Below are 22,974 nucleotides of genomic sequence, written 5' to 3' on the forward strand. Positions count from 1 at the left end.
GATTTGAGGGTACGACCCCAGTGAGAGCTTTCTGTACTTTTTTCCTATTTCCAAAGTGTGAGCCAATCCAGGCTATTATATTTGTCACTGCATAATAATCAGATTGTCTACCTTTATTTTCTGCTTGTCTCATACTCTGGTTCACTTACAGTCATGTAATCATTGCTTGTGGTGTATATTTCCAGACATTGGGGAAAAAAAAACAGAGGAACCCATAGGAACATGAGGCATAAGTTGAAGCAGGTGTCACTAATTTCTCTATGATTTCTTCAAGAATTGAACTTTTTTGGGGGAAAAATGATTATTTTATTAGGGCTGAAACGATTCCTTGAGTAATCGAAATACAAAAAAATCTTTGTGTCTATTAAACTACACACAAACATATAAGATGCTGCAGAATGGAAAATGGAGGAACGGGGAGAAAACAGCGAGGGGTGAGGAGAAGATTCAGGCCAAATAAAATGCTAGTTTTTAAAGGTTGGGATCCTTTCTGCAACATCTAATATCTGCTTTAAATGGACATTTGGTGCAACCCAGATGAGGATGGGTTCCCTCTTGAGTCTGGTTCCTCTCAAGGTTTCTTCCTTATACCATCTTGGGGAGTTTTTCCTTGCCACAGTCGCCACCAGCTCACTCATCAGGGACAAACTTATTAATAAAGAATATATTTTTTTAATCACCACATGATCTGTGTAAAGCTGCCTTGAGACAATGTTCATGACAATGTTCATAAAAATTAATTGAATTGAATTATATATAAATAAAAGGGGCGCGTTTACCTTCTTTTTTTGGGGTAATTTGAAATTGATTTTGCTATTTTTATTGATGATTTTTATTTATATTTTTGTATTTGCAGTTTGATGTAATATGGCAATCAAATGCATTAAATGGGTTTAGTTTTCACAGATATTTTTGTGTGCAATTTCTGCAATATAAATTGTAATTTTTCCTAAAAATGTTAATAAATGACTTTAAGAGGCCGTCTTATTTTCTCTTTTATATTTATTTTTTGCTCTTTAATAAAGAAAAAAGTATTTATTATTCGATTACTAAAATAATCTATAGCTGCAAATTTATATATATATATATATATATATATATATATATATATATATATATATATATATATATATATATATATATATATATATATATATATATATTTTAACTATATATATAACTATATATATATAACTATATATATATATATATATATATATATATAGTTAAAGAGCTTCTTGTGTCTCCTGTTGAAAGGCAGTTAATGATCTGAGAAAGGAAAGGAAGGCTTCTTGCAACAAGGCTGACTTGGCATCAGGTCGAATCAAATTGTTCAGGGTGCTGCATTTCTTGACATAAAAATTTAGTGCCAAGAACATCATTGTGGATAAAAAGCAGAATGCAGGCAGGTTGACAGAAGAAAAGACCTACTGTAGATTTGGGCTATTCAGATCTTTGTTAATGTTCATCCCTTTCTGGAATTCAGGTGTATATATATATATATATATATATATATATATATATATATATATATATATATATATATATATATTTTTTTTTATAAATATTTTATATATTTTATACTTTATACTTTTTTTTATGTATTTACTTTATTTTATATCCCTATATTCTCAGAATCAGAATCAGATCAGAATCAGGTTTATTGGCCAAGTGTGTTGACACACACAAGGAATTTGGTTCCTGCTGTTTGTGACTCTCAAAAGCACATACATAAATAAAACCTATACATGACAAAACAGACAAGACAAGACAAAAACAGACTATACAAGACAATACAGACAATATGAGACAGTATAGACAGTGTGGGTAATAAATAGGGATAAAGATCAGTAATGTACATAAAGTGTGAGAGTGTATGGTAGTGCAAATGACAGTATTGTGTGCCAGCTATGACTGAGAGTTTACTATAAAACTTTGTACAGTATATAGCAGCCATAGTGTGTGTAACATATACAGATAATGTGATGACTGTCAGTTCTGTGCAGTACTCATAGATGTGAAGCAGGGAATATAATTATGGTCAGTTGTTAATAATTTTTCATGTTTTTTTTCATGTCGTATACGGTCAGTTGGAGTTGTGGATCCAGGTGCTTCCGAGCAATTAGCAAATTAGCTCAACATCCGAGATCATTCTAGATTCAACACCAGCTTCTCCGTGCCAGAGCATTTACATGTTCAATGATGGAGAATCAGTATATGTAGATTGTGGAATGTAGATTGTCGTTCTTCAAAAAGCTGAAAATTATGTAAAATAAGCGTTCCTGGGTTATATGGAAATATGTACCCATATCAAATAAATGAAATGTGCACTGAAATCCTTGTGCTGATCCCTAGCTAGTTTGCTCACTTTCATCAGCCCTGGATTACTCATCATTGCTATAACTGCCAGTGTGTGGAAAAAAACAGCCTCAATCGATTTGGTCATTTGTAATATGCAGTGTGGACACTTAGGCTTATATTGAATTTTTAGAAATAAACCAGATTCCCTTTGCTGTCTAAAAGTGTTAGAACATTACGTTTCTCTGGCTTCACAAGGCAGTGGATAGAGGTCCATATGGGGCCTTGTGATGTTTCTAAGCGTTTCATTCCCTGTGGTTGAAGTAGCATCAGCGTTCATTTTGTGCGTGCTCCGGGAGACGTGATGAGTTTACCGAAGGCTTTGTTTCAGAACCTTTAAGTGCCATCAGTTGAAATGTGTTTGCTTGATCCCCTTTTTCTGGATCAGAAGGCTATTTGAGCAAAACAGTATGGGTTGTAATAGAGTAGCATTTTTAAAACAGTGTTCTCCAAAGCTGAACACCCGCAGGCTCACTTGGTGTTTTAAGACGATGACTGTATTACTCTCTCAGTGAGTGACCTGAAAACAGAGGCAACGTGCCAACTTTACACTGTACATATGTCTGGAAAAAGACAGAGATTTCTGATATAACTTTTGCCATCCAATGCTACGGCATCCCGAACAGAGCCTTTGCGCCTCATGTTTCATCTGAGCACCATTTCCTTCTTGCCTGCAGCTCCGGCACTAAGCGTATCAGGCTCACACGAATAAGAGAACCCGCTGAGTCTGCATGAATAAGTGAGCAGGAAGAACAAGAGGCAATGAGAGAATGAAAAGGAGGGCTGAAGGTAGAGTTTGAGAAGCGGGTGACAGGGGTCTGATTGTAGAGAGCGGGCTCCTTGATTTTCTGGGATGTGCTGGAGGGGGTGGGGAAGGTGTCACAGTTTGGGTCTGCAGTTCTTCAGGGTGGAGGAATGACGCATCAAGGAAAAGATCTCACCACTTCCTGGGCTGAACTTTATCTGTCTGGTCGTACATGCAAATTTATGCCATGCGTTATGCTGAAAAGCATTTGTTTTGTTTTCTTCAGGGTTCAATTAGCAAATTAGCTCTTGGCCCAGTACAAAGACATAAAACACTTTACAGGGCTGTATATTACTCACAATCAGATTGCAAGAATGCAAAAGAGACGAGGGAAGGAAGGAGGAAAGAGAGAATTAAAAGAGAAGAAGAGAGGCATGTGGTGAATGCTGATAAGATTTCTCATCCTTTTAGTGCTCATTTACCTCCCATAGGGAGCCGTTAAAACGTCAAGACTATTATTGGCCATGCAACTTGTTGTCACTTGAAAGCAATTATCCACTGTCCGCTGCTTTAATGAATGTGTCACGGTTGCCTGTGGAACGGTATCATGGGTAATCATACAGTAATTTCTCTTGTCTCGGAGTGTGACTGAGCTGTTTTAGAACTGTGCGCTCCTGGCCTCACGCTGTGCATATTTCTGATGCATCGACGGCGCGCCGCTCACACGAGCCAGAACAGAAGCCGTTGTCAAGAGAGGAGAAGACAAATGTGTTCAGACGCACTCTCAAGAGCACCAAGAGTGCTTTTTAAGTGCCTTCAATCAAAATCATCACCATTTCACACATGCCAATTTTAATTCGAACAACTCACTTCAAATGAGAAGTTATGAAACGAGGTTACGGTCCGAGACAGGGGTAGAGGTCGAGTGGTCTAATTTTGCATATATGTAAATGCATTGGTCTTGTTCGTACACAGATTTGTTGGAATGTGTCACTAATATAAACCAACTATTAGTATATAACACCTTATACGAACAAATATAGTGCAGTCAATGCTTATAGAGGTATAGAATAGAATAGAAAAGAGTGCAGGAAGGGTGGAGTGGGTGGAGAAGAGTGATAGCAGGAGTGAAAGGGAAGTTTATTGGACTGTGGAGAGCAGTGTTGGGCAGTAACGCGTTACTGTAACACAGTTACTTTTTAAATAAAGTAAGTCCGTTACCGTTACCGTATGGTGCGTTACCCGTTACTTTATTCAAATGAATTAATTCTGGCTGAAGTGTAGCCTACAGTCTGACCTGTTTACAGCAGAGACGCATTGTAGGACTGGTGGATGAACCACTGTAAACATGAAGTTTATTCAGGTCTGTGCGGCAGTAATGGCAAGTCGAGGCGAGAGCAAGACGAGTTTCTCAAAGTGGAAATATGCTCATTATTTCACTTTAGTTGAGTATAAAGACAAAAACTTTTTTGTCAAATGTAAGCTGTGTCTTTCTGGTTCGAAGCTCGTATCTACTGCGATAGCAACACCTCCAGAAACTCCATGCCTCAACGAAGCTAGAAGCTAGAAGCTAACCCGGTATTCTGTTCTACATTGTCGATAGTTTTTATACTTAAGCTGTAAGAGGGGAACATTTTCAAGAGCTCAACACAACAGCAGAAGCCACTTTAGTTTGTGATTGTGAATATATTATTCAGCTTGTTTTGTTATTTATTTCAGAAATCCTTGTGATATATTCAGTTTGTGCTAGTCTCACTTTAAAAAATACTGTTTTCTTAGTAACTAGCACAACACTGGTGGTGAGACCTGCGATGTTGTATTGTTGTATTGTATTTTTCTTTTACTTCTGCCACAAATTTTTTTCTTTTATGCTGCTACACATTTGATTTCACTTAATATCTAATTTAATAAAAAAAAAATGTTTTCTTTTTTTTTTATTTATTTCACTTTAATTGTACTGTGAGCAACCGCAACAATTCCCCTATAAGATCAAGAAAGGATTTTGAATATATGCTGAGCGTCCAGTCTGGCCATTTTCTTAGACTGTTTTTTACCATTGTACAGTTGTGTTTGTTTGTTTTTCACCATTCTGTACAAACTTTAAAGGCTGATGTGTGTTAAATACTTAGACTAACCCATTTGGCACCAAAAACCAATTTTCCTGATTCTGACATTTGGAGTGAGCACTTGGACTGAAGCCCTTGACATGCTATCTGCATGATTTTACACATTCCGCTTCTGCAGGATGATTGGCTGATTGGATAATTGTGTGAATGAGCAGAGGCAAAGGCGTCCAAAACGCTATCAGGATAGTTTGCAAAAACAGCTTGTATTTATGACATAAAGGGGCAAATGCAGCTAGGGTAGTGAACTGATGTTTACAATATTCTAAAAGCAAGTCATACACATCCGACGTTATCTCACACACACACACACACACACACACACACTTGCTTTCTAACGTTTGTCCATACACACGTATATACACAAATACGAGCTCTGATCATCAGCTCTGCTTATATAGATTTGTTCACACAAGTTGCTGTGATGCATTTGCTTCAGCCCCACCACCACCACCACCACCAGCATACACACACGCACACACACACACAATCAGCAATCCAGAGAACGTAGGCTGATGAGTTAAAAAGGAGCAGTGGGAAAGGAGATCAAAGAGGAAACAGTGATAGAGCAGAGACCAAGGGAGAGAAAGTGTGAGAATAGAGAACAGGAGATAAGGGAGATCAAACAAAAGCTCATGCATATACAGTATAATAACAAACAGAGATGACCTGCAAGATAGATAGAGAAAGATAGATAGAGAAAGAAAGAAAGAAAGAAAGAAAGAAAGAAAGAAAGAAAGAAAGAAAGAAAGAAAGAAAGAAAGAACGCACAGCAGCAGGCAGTAGTCGTTGGCCTTCTTTATTGCGTAACGCTGATTGCTGTTGCCCTAATGCTCTCCACGATAAGAAGATTAAATCTGATCCTGTATAAATGATATGGTGAACCCCCGCTGAGTTTATCCAGCACTCCCTCTGCCTAGCATTTGTACAGTTCTTTGTCTGACAGTAGCGTTGCTGTTAATTAGGACACATTGTTCCTCTTTCACACTTTGCTGCTTTAGATGTGGGAGGTTTGAGTTCAAATCCCAGTTGTGTTATGTGCTGTAATTAGTGGCAGTGGCCTTTTAGAAGAGATGGAGTCAGTGTTGTGGGTATGGAAAAGCTTCTCAGTTTGTGTTTTTATTCATAAAAGTAGGTTTTAATAGTGCTATATTGGAATATAGTCATATAATTGGACTTTATTCTAATTTAAAACACCATTTTCATGACCTACACTTTCTTAAAGTGCTTATTTTACGTATAAGCATCAAATTACGAGATGATTTGGGAAGCAACTTTCACTTATACAGATGAGATTTAGACGTTGTATACACAGCCGACCCTAGACTCAATCAGGATGATTAGTTCTTCAATATTGAATGATACATGATGTCACCAAAGTCTCCAAACACAGGGGAAATAATCCTTTTTTTTTTTTAATAAAACATCCTCTATACGATTGCTATTTCTTTGCAATCACATATAGAGTCGTCTTTCCAAACTTCGACTCCCAGTTGCTTGCAATGTTTTCTGTTCCAGTGCTTCATTTATGAAAATTATATTCATAAATATATTCATTCAGCTAAAGCATCCGAAAATGCCTAATCAGAGAACCGCAATTGTAAAAACTACCGTATTTTTCGGACTATATGAATTTTTTCTGGGTTTTTCCCGGTTTCACAAACTTCAAGTCAAAAAACTGAACCCCATAACATTTGACCAATGAAATTTCCGAACGGAAATGAAAAAACGTGTTCTGAGCTGCACGGCATCGGGAGGAAAAACTTCCATCGGTGATTTTTAAACGCACGACGATGCCAAAAGATAAACTCCTGAGAGAAATAGTTGTGAAAGGAAGGAGGAAGACAGTAAACAATGACTTTCTTGGTCAGCTACTGTTTAGATACAGCCGTTGTAACGCGTTGAGTCTTAGTGAAGGGAGAGCTCGCTTCTGGCATGCTATTCCCAAAATACCGCTATGCTCCTAAAGGAAGAGCAACATATTTCACTCGTTGTAACGTGTCTTTCATTAAAGCCTGTGTAAAGTACATTAGTGTAGACAGGTGCGGCTTATTTATGTTAAAAATTAAAATATTTGTAAAATTCAGTGGGTGCGGCTTATATATGGGTGCGCTTTATAGTCCGGAAATTACGGTAATATTGAATGGCAATTGGGGACCATAATCATTCAGAAAAAGTGCGTTTGTGTTGTAATATTCACTAATATCCTGCACCATTGTTAAGAGTTGAACTTGCAATTTACTGATGATTGTGCATTTTTCAATGCTCTTTAATAGATCAGTTGGGTTGTAATGTTCAAATCTGATTTAATATTTAAGAATGTCAAGTAAAGTTTATTTCTATAGCACTTTTCACAACAGACATTGTCTCAAAGCAGCTTTACAGAATTTAACAGTTAAGGTAAACGATGTGTATTTATCCCTGATGATGAAGCCTGGGGGCGACTGTGAGAAGGAAAAACTCCCTTAGATGTTATGAGGAAGAAACCTTGAGAGGAACCAGACTCAAAAGGGGAACCCATCCTCATTTGGGTGACATAAAGAGTGTGATTATAGTCTTTAAACAATACAGAACACTGGAGAGTGAGAACTAATATGAGCACTGGAATGTAAGATTGTTCTCTCTACAGTCTGATACAATCAGTTGAGATTATGGAACCAGGAGCTACTGAGGAACTCATAAAATAGCTCAACATTGCGATCATCATAGATCCAACATCAGCTTCTCCATGCCAGAGCCTTTAAACACTCAAAGAGGTCCAATGTCCAAACGCCACATGAAGTGGAATCCACTCTGTTTTTTTGTTTAGTTTGGTTTATGCTCTGAAATCTCCAGAAGGCATCATGTTTCTGCATCACTTTACACTAAAAAAACATGACGTATTTGGGTTCTTTCCTGCACCAGGTTGATTCAGGATTGAATTGTTTTTCCACTGCAATTGAACTGCCCAAGACGATCTTTCTGAGATCGGCTGGTTGTAATGTTCTGTCTTTATAAAGAAGAAAAAAAAGATTCTTTAACTAAAACGTTTTCATTTTAACTGTATAGATTTACTTGCTAATTGTAACTTTAAATAATAACAAAAGCTTTGGGCCACGAAGGTGCAAAATATCTACGACTGTTAGGTATTTATAAGGTATTTAAAGTATGTATTAGTTCTAATATAGTAATTTTTTTTCCTTTTCAATGTTAAAAGCCTTTGCTATGATCTGTCCTAGGCAATAGATTTATTTTGTACTGCAGCATTGCATCCTTTCAGATATAAAACATTATGTGCTATTGAATTTTATAATGGGGGTTAAGTTGAATATCACCTAATATTAATAACAGTCTGCATACACAGCCATTTAAACCAAGCTTACATTTGTGGAAGGCTGTCTCTATTCAGGATGCATGCAGCACTCGACGTTATTCAGGTGTACACCTTGACCCTGTGCCTCCTTCTTCCAGTGAAACAGTGTGGTACTGTCAGACTGTCAGTCATTCCCCAGCTTTTCTCGAATGTTCTGTCTCTATGTCTGTCTCTGAAGGCTTGACCTCAATGACCTTTTTACCTCGTGAGACATATCTGTGCATCAAAAGCTCTCTACAGCCCTGTGTGCTGAATGAGTAGCTGCCTGAACCTGAATAAACAGTTTATATTGTATATAATATTAAAACGATGAGAAACGATGTGAATAAGTCATAAGCCCTTCGTATGTTCTTGGATAAAGTATAACCTGGTTTAAAAGTAGGGCTTTTGAACACAAGGAATACATTTATTAGTCCATCTTCCTGTCTCAGGAACACTGAGCATGAATTAGGAATGCACATTGAAATATAGTATATATAATTAGAGTATATAAGCATCCACTTACAGGTACTGTACACTATATGGACAAACGTTTGTGGACAAACAAAAAATATAAGATTTGTATGTGCTTTTTAACATCCAGTCCATACATAGAAAAGTTTTTGAGACGAGCTCTGTTCATAAGAAAGTACTTTATTTCTTTATTTCACACTATCCTCTTCAAAATAGTCCCCTTGCACAGCAGTACAGCATTCGCCTGTGGTCAGAATCTCGATGTACACGGGACGATATCTTTTGCTACACTGACTTATAAAGGTCAGTGCTCCCTGTGACTGTGCGTGCAGCCTTGTGCTGCCATCTGTTGGCATGTTACAAAAATAGTCTCGAAACTTTTTGATACCACCTCGTATTTTTTACTCTTCTGGGCAGATGTTTCCAAGTTTGTCTGTGGTAGAGCATAGAGGCTTAGGGTGCGATCAGAGCTTTATAGCATGCTACTCAAGATCTGCCAGTCCAGCTGATGTAAACCATGTCTTCATGGAGCTGGCTTTACGCATAGGGCTATTCAAGTAACGGAAAATTCAATGCTGCGCAATCTCAAGACATCCTATGCAACTGTGTAGCTCCAACTTTGTCGTAACACACATACAGTGGATGTACAATTCCATTTAGTAACCCTAGCTCAGAAATGAATGTGAAAGCATGATGCTGTCTAGAATCGAGCATTACATTACTAAATATGTTTATATATCATATCTCATCTCATATCATATCATATCATATATCATATCATATATCATATTATATATCATCTCATATCGTATCATATCATATATCATATCTCATTTCATATCATATCATATCATATATCATATCATATCGTATTATATCATATATCATATCGTATCATATAATCTCATATCAATAATACCATATAGCATATCTCATATCAATAATATCATATCATATCTCATATCATATCATATCATATTGTATCATATAATCTCATATCAATAATATCATATCTCTTATACATAATAGCATATATCATATCTAATATCAATAATATCATATATCTCATATCATATCATATCATATCTCATAATAATCATATCATCATATATCATGTCATATCTCATATCATATTAATTATATATAACATCATATCATATTGTATCATATCTCATATTAATCATATCATCATATATCATATCATATCATACCATATTATATTCATTATATCATATATCATATCAAATCTCATATTAATCATATCATCATATATCATATCATATCAATTATATATCACATCATATCGTATCATGTCTCATAATGATCATATCATATCATCATATATCATATATAATATCATATCTCATATTAATCATATCATATCTCATATTATATCATTTATATATCACATCATATCAAACTTTCTTATAAAGAACATAATCACTTTTAATCACCACGTTATCTGTGTAAAGCTGCTTTGAGACAATGTTCATTGTTAAAAGCACTATACAAATAAAAATGAATTGAATTGAATATCAGTATATAATGATTTTACTTCAGTCCTAATTGCTACTGTCTTTAGTTTCCCAGAACAGATTACCTTCATACTAAAGTAATAACTAAACCTGGTCTTTGCAGTGAGGTTCCTGTTGGATAGTTGCAGTGATTGTGTAAATTTGGCACATACATCCAGGATGTAACTCATCAGCCTGGGCCGTCTGTGGTCATTTGGGAAAATGACAGATACACTAATGTATAATGCTCAAATGATCTATAATGATACCTAAATAATTGTTATTTCTGAGTGGTTTTCTTATCAACTGTAAGCATTTTATTATGGTCAGGGGGTTTTCTTTAATGATTGATGGGAGTCTAGTTTGTTGCACATACAATTTGGAATGAATTGTTTTCATAGATTACCTACAGAACTGTACATAGACATCTGAGCTTAGGATCAGCCAGCATGATACCCTCAATTACTTGAACATGTCTAGTAGAAACGAATCTTAAATATAGTACAAAGAATATTAGATGATGGTTTCCTTCTTGAGGAAGCAATCTGTTGTGTTGATCATGTGCACAGCACCACAATGCAGCAACCAGTGTTCGTTGGTAATAAGTGCAACAATGATTTGGCTCAGTGTTAAAAAAAAATATCTTTGAGGAATTGGGAATAAGACCCTTGGAGGTGGGTTGTAGGACAATAATCAACAACCAGGCTGGTGTGGTGTCTGGCATAATGCTTGTTTACTGTAATTGCCCTGATTTTTTTGCAATTGCAGGCAGTTTCAAGTGCTTTTTTCCCTCTTTTTAATGCTTTTTTTCCATTTATATAATTTTTTGTTAAGAAATAAATAAAAAGGAAGAAAACATTCACGTTCAAAGACTTAAAACTCACTACATAATTTCATATTTCATTGTTAAAAAGACACATTTTGAATCAATATATTAGCCTCTGATTATGTGGTGTGACCTCCATTCGACTCTGTAACTATTGAAACAAGTGCATCAGTATAAACCTGCTGATATTAATATTTTAATAATAATATAATGAAAAAAGAAATTGCGAACTCAACAGCACTACGGTGCAATAAAAATTAACTGATTAAAGTCCAATATTAATACTCTCCAAATTACCAAAGTTTCAACTAATAAGCTTAGACTTTAGACTTCGTTATATAAAAATGTCTGGGCTTTTTTTTCTTCATTATAGAGATTGTGTCTTTCTTCTTCCCTGTCTTTGTGGTCCGTTCAAGGTCTTGTCCCTATTCTTCCTGTATCTGTTCCTTCCCCTTGCTCTCTCCATCTATTACTCCATACTAAATGTCTGCTACTGTATTTGAATAGCGATTTCGGCTTCAGGCAGGCTCCAGATCCCAGCGGAGGTTAGCGTGAGGCTGACGCTACCTTCGCAGGCCGGGCTCCATCAGCAGAGTGCACATTTGGAGATAAGCACTGAATGGCAAACAGCTTCAATCAGAGACTCTCGATGGAAGCAATTACAGCAGAGTCGGCTGGCTGGGCACAGCCGGGCTCGGTGGCTGATAACACCTCCCTGTCAGACAGCCTGAAAAGCCCTCCCGCTCCCTTCTTTTCTTTTTTTTTTTGACGCCACATTGTTTAGTCGCTGTCACATTGCCGAGGTTTTCTTCTTTTGGCTGAAAGGAGGGGAAAAGACGAGTGGAGTTTAGGAAAGACACTTGACAAATGATGTGCAGAGATTGGCAGGTGCCAAGATTTTTTAAATATAGAACTGATGGTTTTCTTCCTGATTTCTAAAGGAGGCTGTGTGTGTGTGTGTGTGTGTGTGTGTGTGTGTATGTGTGTGTGAGAGAGCGCGTGCAGATTGAATCAGTCCTCCTCTACCTCTAAGGCATTTCTACATTCCCAGTGCTTTATGTTCTCACCTACTGTATATTTCAGGTCATGTCTGAAAGACAATCATTAGGCCTGACAGATAACATGGTTAATGTCAGTGCTGCCCACTGCTCTCGTTTCCCATCAGCTGTACTTTATAGTAGAAAAACCTCACTCTTTCTCTCTGTTCATAACTCAGATAGAATCTACACCCAAGGACGCTTATAGCTCGCCCGTTCAGTGTATAGTAGAAGTGTATAAAATAGCAGAATATTACTGTGTTAATATGGAAATACACTGTACTTCTTCTTTTGGCTGCTCCCATTAGGGGGCGCCACAGCAGATCATCCGTCTCCATACCCCCCTGTCCTCTACAGCTGCCTCTTTCAAACCAACTACCTGCATGTCCTCCTCACCACATCCATAAACTTCCTCTTTGGCCTTCATCTTTTCCTCCTTCCTGGGGGCTCCATCCTCAGCATTCTCCTACCAATATACCCCATGTCCCTCATCTGTACATGTCCAAACCATCTCAATCTCACCTCCCTCGTCTTGTTTCCAAAACGTCCTACATGCGCTGTCCCTCTATTAAAATCGTTTCTAATCCTGTCCATCGTCGTCACTCCCAACCAAAATCTCAACATCTTCAGCTCTGCTACCTCCAGCTCCACCTCCTGTCTTTTACTCAGTGGCACTGTCTCTAATCCATACAACATCTCCGGTCTCACCACAGTCCTATAAACTCTTCCTTTCACAGACCCTTCTATCACAAATCACTCCTGCTATCACTCTTCTCCACCCACTCCACCCTGCCTGCACTCTTTTCTTCACTTCTCTAACACACTCTCCATTACTATACAAAGCCACCTTTTACTTGTAAAACATTAGGCCACACCTCCTACCTGAGTCTGATGCTTCTGTTCAGATCTTAACAAAGTACAGAAAATCTACTGCTACTGCATCTTCCTCTGTCAAACATTTTGTGAAACTATGTTAGAAATTGAACAATCCAAGTAAGTGTGTGATGTAGGTATAAAACTGATGATTTTGATTGATCAAAAAGTTCAGTTGCATTTTTATTTGTATATTGCTTTTATCAAGCAGCTTTAATTAAGTAAATAGATTGTGAATATAAATTTTAGCTTCGTTAATCAGTCCCATAAGTTTGTCCCTAATGAGCAAGCGAGTGGCTACAGTCACCAGGAACAACTCCTGGAAATGCTATTAGGAAGGAACCTTGAGAAAAACCAGACTCAAAGGAACCCATCCTCATAGGTTGACACTGAATGTCTATTCATTACAGTGTCATCGTTGTTGAGGTTATCAAATGATCACTGATGGACACTTAAATGCAAAGCTGTTCATAGCAATTGCAGCCCTGAGCTATTCTACCAGACTGTTTATATTATTTACAGTCCAAATCCATCTTTATCATTCTTGAGATTTATCCTCCACTGTAAACAGTTGGTTAGTTGTTTATAACAAAACTCAGATATTCAGTGGTCACTTTAATCTCAGGACAGAGGACTTTGTTATTTCCTTGTATTTTCAAGAGACAGGAAAAAGTAATAGTAAGAGCAAACCACACTATATACATATTTGAGCACAAATACCCTATTAGATATATAGAAAATGATAATGCGCAATGAATTAAGCAGTGTTGTTAAGAAAACCTTTCTGAAACTCTGACTTATTTGTAATGTTTGTTTTTGACACTACGTATATTGGCCCCTAACGGTGATTGAGCAAATTTTGTGGGGAAAGATGGCTAATTGTCTCTGATGCACCAGAAAATCTTTGCATATTTATAAATTAAAGTGCTGGAAAATGATTTTTTTACTTTGCAGCTAGTCCCCGAATTACGATGGTTCGACTTGCGATTTTACAATGACGATAGCAATCAGACAAAATTGTAAAAATATTGTAATTTTTACATGGCAGCCAAATGTAGCAGCATAAATGTGGTACAATATGTTGGTAGGCTGCCTTACTCTTGCCTTATTCTTGCCAGCGGTCAATCGTCTCGGTTAGTGCGCTTATTTTTTTCTGTGTTTTTTGCTGAAACAGAGCACGTCTGGCTCCGCCCTCCGCTCGAGAATTAGGGGAGTGGTAGCTCAGTGGTTAAGGTGCTGGGTTACTGATCGGAAGGTCGGGGGTTCAAGCGCTGGTATCACCAAGCTGCCACTCTTGGGCCCTTGAGCAAGGCCTTTAACCCTCTGTGCTCCAGAGGCGACGTATCATGGCCGACCCTGCGGTCTGACCTCAGCCTCTGAGCAAGCTGGGATATGCAAAGAAGAAATTTTGCCATTCTGTAATGTTTATGTGACCAATAAAGGCTATTCTATCTACATAATTACTGTAAAGTTTATACATTACGGAAGTGTAAATTGCTGTTTTGCTACATTATATACTGTTATTTGTTAAATCATTAATAAATTACAGTATACTACCCCATATTGATGATCATTCTTAAAGGCTCTTGGGTAGGTAAGGCCATGTCTCGAACGCCGGGTCATCAGCACACCATCGTAAGTTCTGGACCTGTACTACATACTGAAATGTACTCACTAGTTTCCAGACTAGCGTACGGTCCAACATGTGAGGTTGTATACATGACTGTTTTGGGAACAGTCTCTCTGACTGATTGTGTCAGATCTTGTCAGGACACAATTCACACCCAAAGGCGATTTCATTGTATTTTTTGTGTCATCCTTTTGAGAGAAGAATCTGTATAAATATGAGAAATGTTTGAATGGAATCACCTCGATAAGCACTCTATTACTGCCTTTCCTGTTCCAGGTGTGAGCCAGTGATTTATATTTACGATTGTCAAATCTTTTTTACGATTTGGATTCCTTTGCCTCGACAGCTAGCGAGTCTGTTCAACATTATCAGATGTCCCACCCGTCCTGGAGAGTGTAATAATTTTTTTTCCCTTTTCAAACATTTAAGAGGAGAAATGAACGGAGAAAGAAGATCGAGTTCCCTGCGAATGGCCGCACTGTCTCCGCTCTGGGTTCTTTCTTTCTTTTTCTTTTTTTTTTCCCCCAATTGTGACCATATTCTCATTTTGTGCTCCATGTAATATTTGAAAGTCTTCCAAATGCATTCTTGTAGCACAGTGAAACCCCTTCTTGTTAAAGTAGTCTGCATTGAAGCCATTGAGCTGAAAAGTGGTGAATTATTTTGTTAACAGGGCGCCTGTAAGGACGGTCAAGTTTTTTTTTTTTTCTGTGGCATGGAATATTAAAAGCTATTTGGAACCCTGCTGCAGGATTTTATAGCGCCAACATATCAGCGTGTGGCAGGCCTCCAGAGAGAGAATTAGCTTGGTCGGCTGCGAGTTGTTAGACAAATGTGGCGCTCAAATAAAATAAAGCTGGCGCTCAATTTTACGCCCAGACATAGGCGGATGGCTGCGGAGGGCCCTGAACAAAACACAGTTAAATCGACTGCTTTTTTTTAAAATGCAAAGTCTGTCTGGAGTGTTAAAAGTGCCGAGGCTTGACACTGAAGTTTACAAGGCAAAGAGTCAGAGTGGAGTGGTCTCTCTGCCTTAGGGGAACAGTCATGAACGAATATGTGTGTGGTGTGACATATACCGTATGTAACGTAATTATATAATGTTTTTATTGGCTGTTTCATGTTTTGTTTTTTCTACCTTAAATATTTGTGTTTATGTGTTGTATTCTCCTTCTCTTTTTGAATTTCAATACAATGAAATTCAGTAGGCATCTAACCAGAAGTCCATAAGTGGCCTATTTACAGTACAATAAATAAATAGCAGTGGAGTTTGGGGTCCATATGTACAAGGGTGAGGGTGAATAATGTACAGAAGGTGAAGTGGGTAATAATATAAGTATATACATATTCATATACAATGTACTGCGAAAAGATTGTGCATAGATGTCGGGAGATAACATGCTCAAATGACATGATGAAGTTATGTACAAGTATAAATGTTGTATGATACATAATATATAGAATAAATATGGGTTATATCATTTACGGCAGTTTTCGGCAGTTTTCCAGCTGCTCTATCTACCCTGCGCAAGGCACCGTATTAACGGAAACGTATTTATCTAGTGTCTTGCCGAATGGAAGGCTATTAGGGCGGATATTTGGCTGTGAAATAAATAAATGCCGTGCTTGAGGAGGCCTTCAGAGCACGAAACAGCAATGCCAATTAAATGCAGTCATGTAAATCTAAAAACTCGGCCTAATTTGAAAAAAAGGAAGAAAAAAAAAATGCTGATTTCACAGAGCAACCGCAAGGAGATGCAGTTTAGCCCTGAGGCGAATGAGAACAAGCACAGAATCGGAAAAGCAGCCTTTAGCTCGGGATTCAAGTGCTGAGTTAGCACTTTATTTCTAGTGATAGATTCATAATATGGTGTGGTGTTATACTCCAGAACACAAGAGACTTGTTCTCTAATGTACACTGATAATTCCTTTTTGAAATGAAACCTCTCTTCTTACTAAATCTCATTCCAGGTCTCCAAAAACAGGATTTACCTGGATCAATCTGGTAATGGATTTTCCATTTGGGAATTTAATTCCACAGCTCCGTTTTCACTACTCTTTCATATTGCTGACTGCTACGGTATCACCAGCTCAGACAGATTAGTGGTTAATTGTATTAACAGATCACAGGTGAATCCGACGCTAGACTGATTCTGATTTCATTCCTTGAACACTGCCTGTAGTAGAAGCACTCAGGCTGTATGGTATGGCATGGTCATGGTGTGGTATGCTTTACATGGGTTGGAGTGAAAGATTGTGAGTGTCCTGCTATAGAGCTCTGAGATCAAACCCTATTGAACACCTTCGGCTTGACCTGGAATGCTGACTGCACCCTAGGCCTCTTCACATCACCTACACCCTCAGTGAACATGTCAAAACTGTGTCTAAAGTGTAAATATTTGGTGTGAGCACCATTGTTATGTAGCACTGCCTTAATCCTCCTGGGCATGAAATTCACCAGAGCTGCACAGGTTGTTGTTCTTCCACTCCTCCATAAAGACATCACAGAGCTGCTGGATGTTAGACACATGGTGCTTCTCTATCTTCGCTTGAAGATGCCCCACAGGTGCTCAATAGGGTTCAGGTCTGGAGACATAAATGGCCACTCCATCACCTTCACCTTCAGCTTTCTAAGCAAGGCAGTTGTCATCCTGGTTGTGTGTTTGGGGTTATTTTCATGTTGGAAAAATGCCGTTCGGCCTAGTTTCTAAACAGAGGGCATCATGTTCTGCTTCAGAACAGAACATGTTGGAATCCATGTTTCCCTCAATTAGCCACTGCTCCCCAGTACCAGCAGCAATCATGCAGCCTCAGACCATGATGCTGCCACCACCATGCTTTACTGTAGTTAAGACACAATTTTCTTAGTTCTCCTCACCAGGGTGTCGCCACACATGCTGGACACCATCTGAGCCAAACACGTTTATCTTCTCATCAAGTCACATCAGAACACAGGACATGGTTCCAGTAATTCATGCTCTTGGACAGCAAACTGTTTGCTAGCTTTTTTCATTAACCAGCTTCAGAAGAACCGACTTGTTGCAGTGTGCGACGTATGATCTGAGCACCGGCAAGCAGACCTCCAGCTTCTGCAACCTCTTAAGCAATGCTGCAGCACTCATGTGTCTGTGTTTTGAAGCCACCTTCTGCACCTGACACACAGCACGAGGACTCAACTTCTTTGATTGGCGCTTGTAAATCCTGTTCCGAGTGGAACCCGTCTTGGAAAACCTCTGTATGACCCTGATCACTGTAGTGTAACTCAGTTTTAGGGTGTTACTGATATTCTTATAGCCTCGGCATCCTTGTGGAGAGCAACAATTCTAATTCTCGAATCTTCAGAGACTCTTGAGGTACATGTTGAACATCCAGTATGAGAGAATTGTACTCAAAGCACTACATTTTAATGCTCTAATACAAGATACACAAATTTGTATGGTCCTGTCAAGCAGACCAAAACATGAACATGATGAATGTGTCTTTGCATGATTACACAACAAACAGCTGTCATCACTTAGGGTGTACTCACTTTTGTTGCCAGTTATTTAGACAATAATAGCTGTATTTTGGTTTATTTTTTGAGGACAGTAACACATTGCACATTGACTACTCTAAAATATATCCAAGTTTTATTTCTATAGTATTGTCCTTTATAAAGATATACAAAAATAGTTGCTGAAATGTGAGGGGTGCACTCACTTTTGTAAGATACACCAAATCAGTAACTGACTTTACTATCATTCTTATAGCTGAATGAGCACAAATCTCCATTTAGTGGATTCCCGCTCTTCCCAGCAAAGTAGAGGTTATTATAACAGCAAATGAGAACTAAATGGAACGGCATGTTTAAAAATGGCATGTTTACATACAGTATGAATCATATGGTCAGGTGTCTGTGAATGTATATGGTGTAAATATCAGGCTCCTTTAACTTCCTTAACTACTGCTGCATAGCCGTTTCAGTGGTATCAGATTGGTTAGTTTTATTTCTTTATTCTTGGCTGAGAAATAATGGCTGATTTATCATTGATTGCTCATTAGAACCATCACTTTTTTTTAAAGTTTCAGTTGGCAAAAATGCATTTGGTAGACAGTTTTTTTACTGAATTGGGTGTTTGTTTGTTTTTTAACAGTAATTGGCCTGCAAACGGTCGATCCAATCTGGCAACCCTGGGGCTGACATTTTGGACAGGAAATTACTGTTTTTAAATCTGTTAAATTACTGCATCATATGCTCGGGTGTTTACACACACTGGCCAATGAGAGGCTTCGGTACCATTGCGATAGCAGAGGAAAGTAAGTTTAATGGTTATGAGTTTGGAAAATGGCAAACAACAACGGCTCATGCGTGCGCTGTTAAAATATATCAATGACTATTTCTAAAAAAAAAAGATGGATGTAGATGTGCCCAGAGGGAACTTTGTATATTTTTTCTTTGTATTACTCTACATTAAAGTTTTACCCTCTAGACTAACATATAAAGAGATTATTGTGTACTTTATTGTGCTTTTTTAAATTTATTTTATTATATTTTATGTCCAGTTATCAACAGTTTCAAAAACATAAACCACAAACGGCGTCATTGGCGTCTCTTGTGGTCGGTTTAAATTTTTATTTCACAAATTAGGAATCTCAAAAGTCAGGTTTAGTGCGCTAATGTTTTAAAATGGAGTTTGAGTTGCATTTAAATAAGCCAATTACTAGGTTATATGCTACTGTGGTCTCTTTCAATCTCTCTACATGCTGCACTTAAGTATGAAATTCACCACTAGGATTGGACACATTTGCTTTTTCCCCTCATTATTTGCCTTTTGGAACAAGCTAATGTTGTCTCAAATTGCACATTTATGTTCTTATGTGTGTATATCTTTCGATAATATATATAGCTAATGATTGAATCATTGATCGATTGCTTTGTTTGTTTGTCCGTTTGTCTATCTATCCAAACAAAAGGAAAATGTACTCAAAAGACTTGGTTGTAGAAAGCTTGAGAAAGGTCTGTTTTATGAAAGATCCTCCAGGAAATTTCTCGATTGAGATGAAGGAATAGGTTTGAATATAAGGGAAGAGTTTTAAACTGGGGTTGTGGATCATGACATCATTCATGATGCCGGCAGAAGAAGAAGATCTCCATCTATATCTCTCTCTATTGAAACACATACTGTTTGTCTGCAATATTGTTTCCATAGTGGCTAATGCACTATTCTGATTTATAATACTAAGTTACCACTCATTTGCAAAAGCAGAAAACATTTGTTCGTGTTATAAGGATTTTTTTTCCCCGGTGACCATGCTGGTGGCCACTTCATTGCCTGTGAAAAGGCTTTGGTGGGCTTGTCAGAATTAATCTACTGTAAGTCTAGCTCCATACGTTCATAAATCTGATGTAGCAAATTAATGACAGCTATATAAATGGCTTTAAGGAGAGCGTGCTGCAGGGTGACTGATGGCTCTGTCTGACAGCACAGCCGCTGATTTATTCTGCCTTAAATTTGACGGAGCAGGTGTCAGTGCTGCTGCAGGACTGTGGTACACGTGTGATGCTGATTTCTCCTCCTTGTGCCTTGCATCTGTGATATTGGCATGTTGACAGTTCTTTATTCCAGGGGTTTATATTCCCTTGTGGATACAATCATATTTTTTTAACGGAGTCTCTTTGGAGCAGAAACTCTCCAAGTTCGTGTTTACGTGTTTTACATGCTAATTCATTTTAAATGATTGGACTTGCGTTGAATTCTCAACTCCACTGACTTACAAATAACTCATTTAATATTAAGTTGTAATCTTCACATCACATAGGGAAAAGAAATAAAACCGTACCCATCGGAAATGTCGGATTAAAATGTACTTTATTATAAATATATTCCCTTTAAAACGTATTCTGCCTGCTGAAATGCACGAATGGTTAAAAGCGTCAACAAATTGGTTGTTTGGTTTCACTTTTTTGGCTCGAATTGGATTACATTTATATTAAGAACGCTATTTCGACCCTCTTAAACATTATTATTTACATATAACCACTCCCCTTATAATTATATTTGATGCACAATGTGACCAAAAGTATGTGGACACCTAACCACTCCACCTATACCCCGAAACCAAAACTGTTCCTGTATGACGATGATCATGTTCAGTCTGTAATGCCATCGTTGGCCAATTTATAAATTGGATTTAAATGGCAACTGTACACCAGGACATCTCACATCTTTTTTTTCTGTTTCTCCCATTAGGGGTGCCACAGCGGATTATCCGTCTCGATACACCCTGTCCTCCACATCTGCCTCTTTCAAACCAACTACCTGCATGTCTTTCCCAACCACATCCATAAACTTCCTCCTTGGCCTTCCTCTTTTCCTCCTTCCTGGTGGCTCCATCCTCAGCATTCTCCTACCAATATTCCCCATGTCCCTCCTCTACACATGTCCAAACCATCTCAATCTCGCGTCCCTCACCTTGTCTTCAAAACATCCTACATACGCTGTCCCTCTAATATGACATCTCACATGATTGTTTTGTAGTCAAAGAGTTTTGATTGTTAAGGGAGAGAACAAACAGCAGGTTTTAGAACAGGATGTTCAAGAAGCACAAATACATTCGAATGCTAAACTTGTTAATGATCCCAATACGAATACATTTATATTCACTGTTCTTCTTTTTTTAATTAGACAATGTTGCCATTTTCACTTGCAGGATTTTCACATGCCTCCTCTGTGTTTTTTTTGGTGCCTGAAAACATATTTCCGATCATTTTGAAACTTATTTCGAATCATTTTCTTGAGAGTTAGACAATTTTCTCTTCAGAAATGGCGAGCCTTAGCTTTGCTCACACTATTTTGTGGCATTAATCTCAAGAATGCAGTTTTTCCATTCTCCATTTAGACACTTCAACCACTGTGTGACTCAGCTCATCCTAATCTTCATTGTGTGTGTGTGTTTGTGTGTGTGTGTGTGGGTGTGTGTGTGTGTGTGTGTGTGTGTGTGTGTGGGTGTGTGTGTGTGGTGAGGGAGGTGTCTGAGCAGCTGAAGCAGTAAGTAGATAAGCATTTGATCAACATGAACCTCCATCGATGTGTTTTGTGTGTGTGTGTGTGTGTGTGTGTGTGTGTGTGTGTGTGTGTGTGTGTGTGAGGCAGCTGGCTCTGCACAGATCACGTGAGTACTGTGAAAACGGAAGTGGCTGAAGGCTGAAGGAAAAGATAATGACTAATAAACGCATGCACATGCTGACCTTTGGCCTGCAGGAGGTTAATACGACGCTGATGTGTGGCATCCGTTTTATTCGAGCATGCAGCCATTGTTGTAGTGTGTGTGTGTAACCTATTTGGCAGACTGCTCTGTATGTGTGGGTGTGTGTGTTCTCAATATGCTTTTGCTATGACACAGAGGACAGCTCGGCCTCTGAAGAGCTCTTAATATGGCACATTTGGGAATCACACTCAACAGCTGACTGTGACTGGCAGGAGACTGTGGAACCGAACTCTGAGCCTTGTGAACGTGAAAGGATACTTTGGACGAAAAAGTATTTCTCCAAAAAACTTCACACTGAGAGCCGTGATTAAGGGGAAACCCATGGAGTTTGATCTGAAAGGCACTTCTGGTTCGAAAATGGATTCTTTCGTGTGTTTGAGGGTGTCTGTATAGGATTTACAGTGGATGTCAGAAGATACAGTCACAGACGTTACAGATTTGAGGCTATAACCATTCTAGTGCAATTAACCCTCTTGCGCAATAATGACACTTATTCATATTTTTATCGTGTGGATTTTTACAAAGTCTTCGATCATCTGGTGTTTTCAAATTGGAAATCTTGCTGTACGTTTGGTCCAAAAAATAGATTCGTAGTGGTATGGAAATTTGATGCCTCCTGTGAACCCATTCAAGATGTTTGTTGTTCTTAAAGATGTGCTGGAAACAGATTGTTTATCATGCTTAATGATGTGAGCATGTCTCCAGCCTTGCTCTAAAAACACCGAGAGATTATGACCCGCTGTCTGGATTGCTTCGTCTGCAGGAGGAGAGTACAGGATGAGGTAAGAGCACACAGAGAAGGAGGTTAGAGGGAA

General features: G+C 38.2%; 1 protein-coding gene across 6 annotated transcripts in view; it reads left to right on the forward strand.

Moving 5' to 3' along the window:
- The window catches only part of inpp4b (inositol polyphosphate-4-phosphatase type II B), a 235,419-nt gene that overhangs the window by 55,834 nt on the left and 156,611 nt on the right, over positions 1-22,974 (forward strand). Inside the window, exon 1 of one of the 6 annotated variants that reach the window (XM_046835922.1) lies at positions 22,145-22,941. The exons of the other annotated variants lie outside the window; for them this stretch is intronic. Within the exon in view, the coding sequence (XP_046691878.1) occupies positions 22,891-22,941 (51 nt within the window). The 5' untranslated portion in view covers positions 22,145-22,890. Of the gene's footprint in view, positions 1-22,144; positions 22,942-22,974 lie in introns of those variants that run through there. 6 annotated transcript variants of the gene reach the window in all.

This window comes from Silurus meridionalis, chromosome 2, assembly GCF_014805685.1.
Source record: "Silurus meridionalis isolate SWU-2019-XX chromosome 2, ASM1480568v1, whole genome shotgun sequence".
Lineage (NCBI taxonomy): Eukaryota > Metazoa > Chordata > Actinopteri > Siluriformes > Siluridae > Silurus > Silurus meridionalis.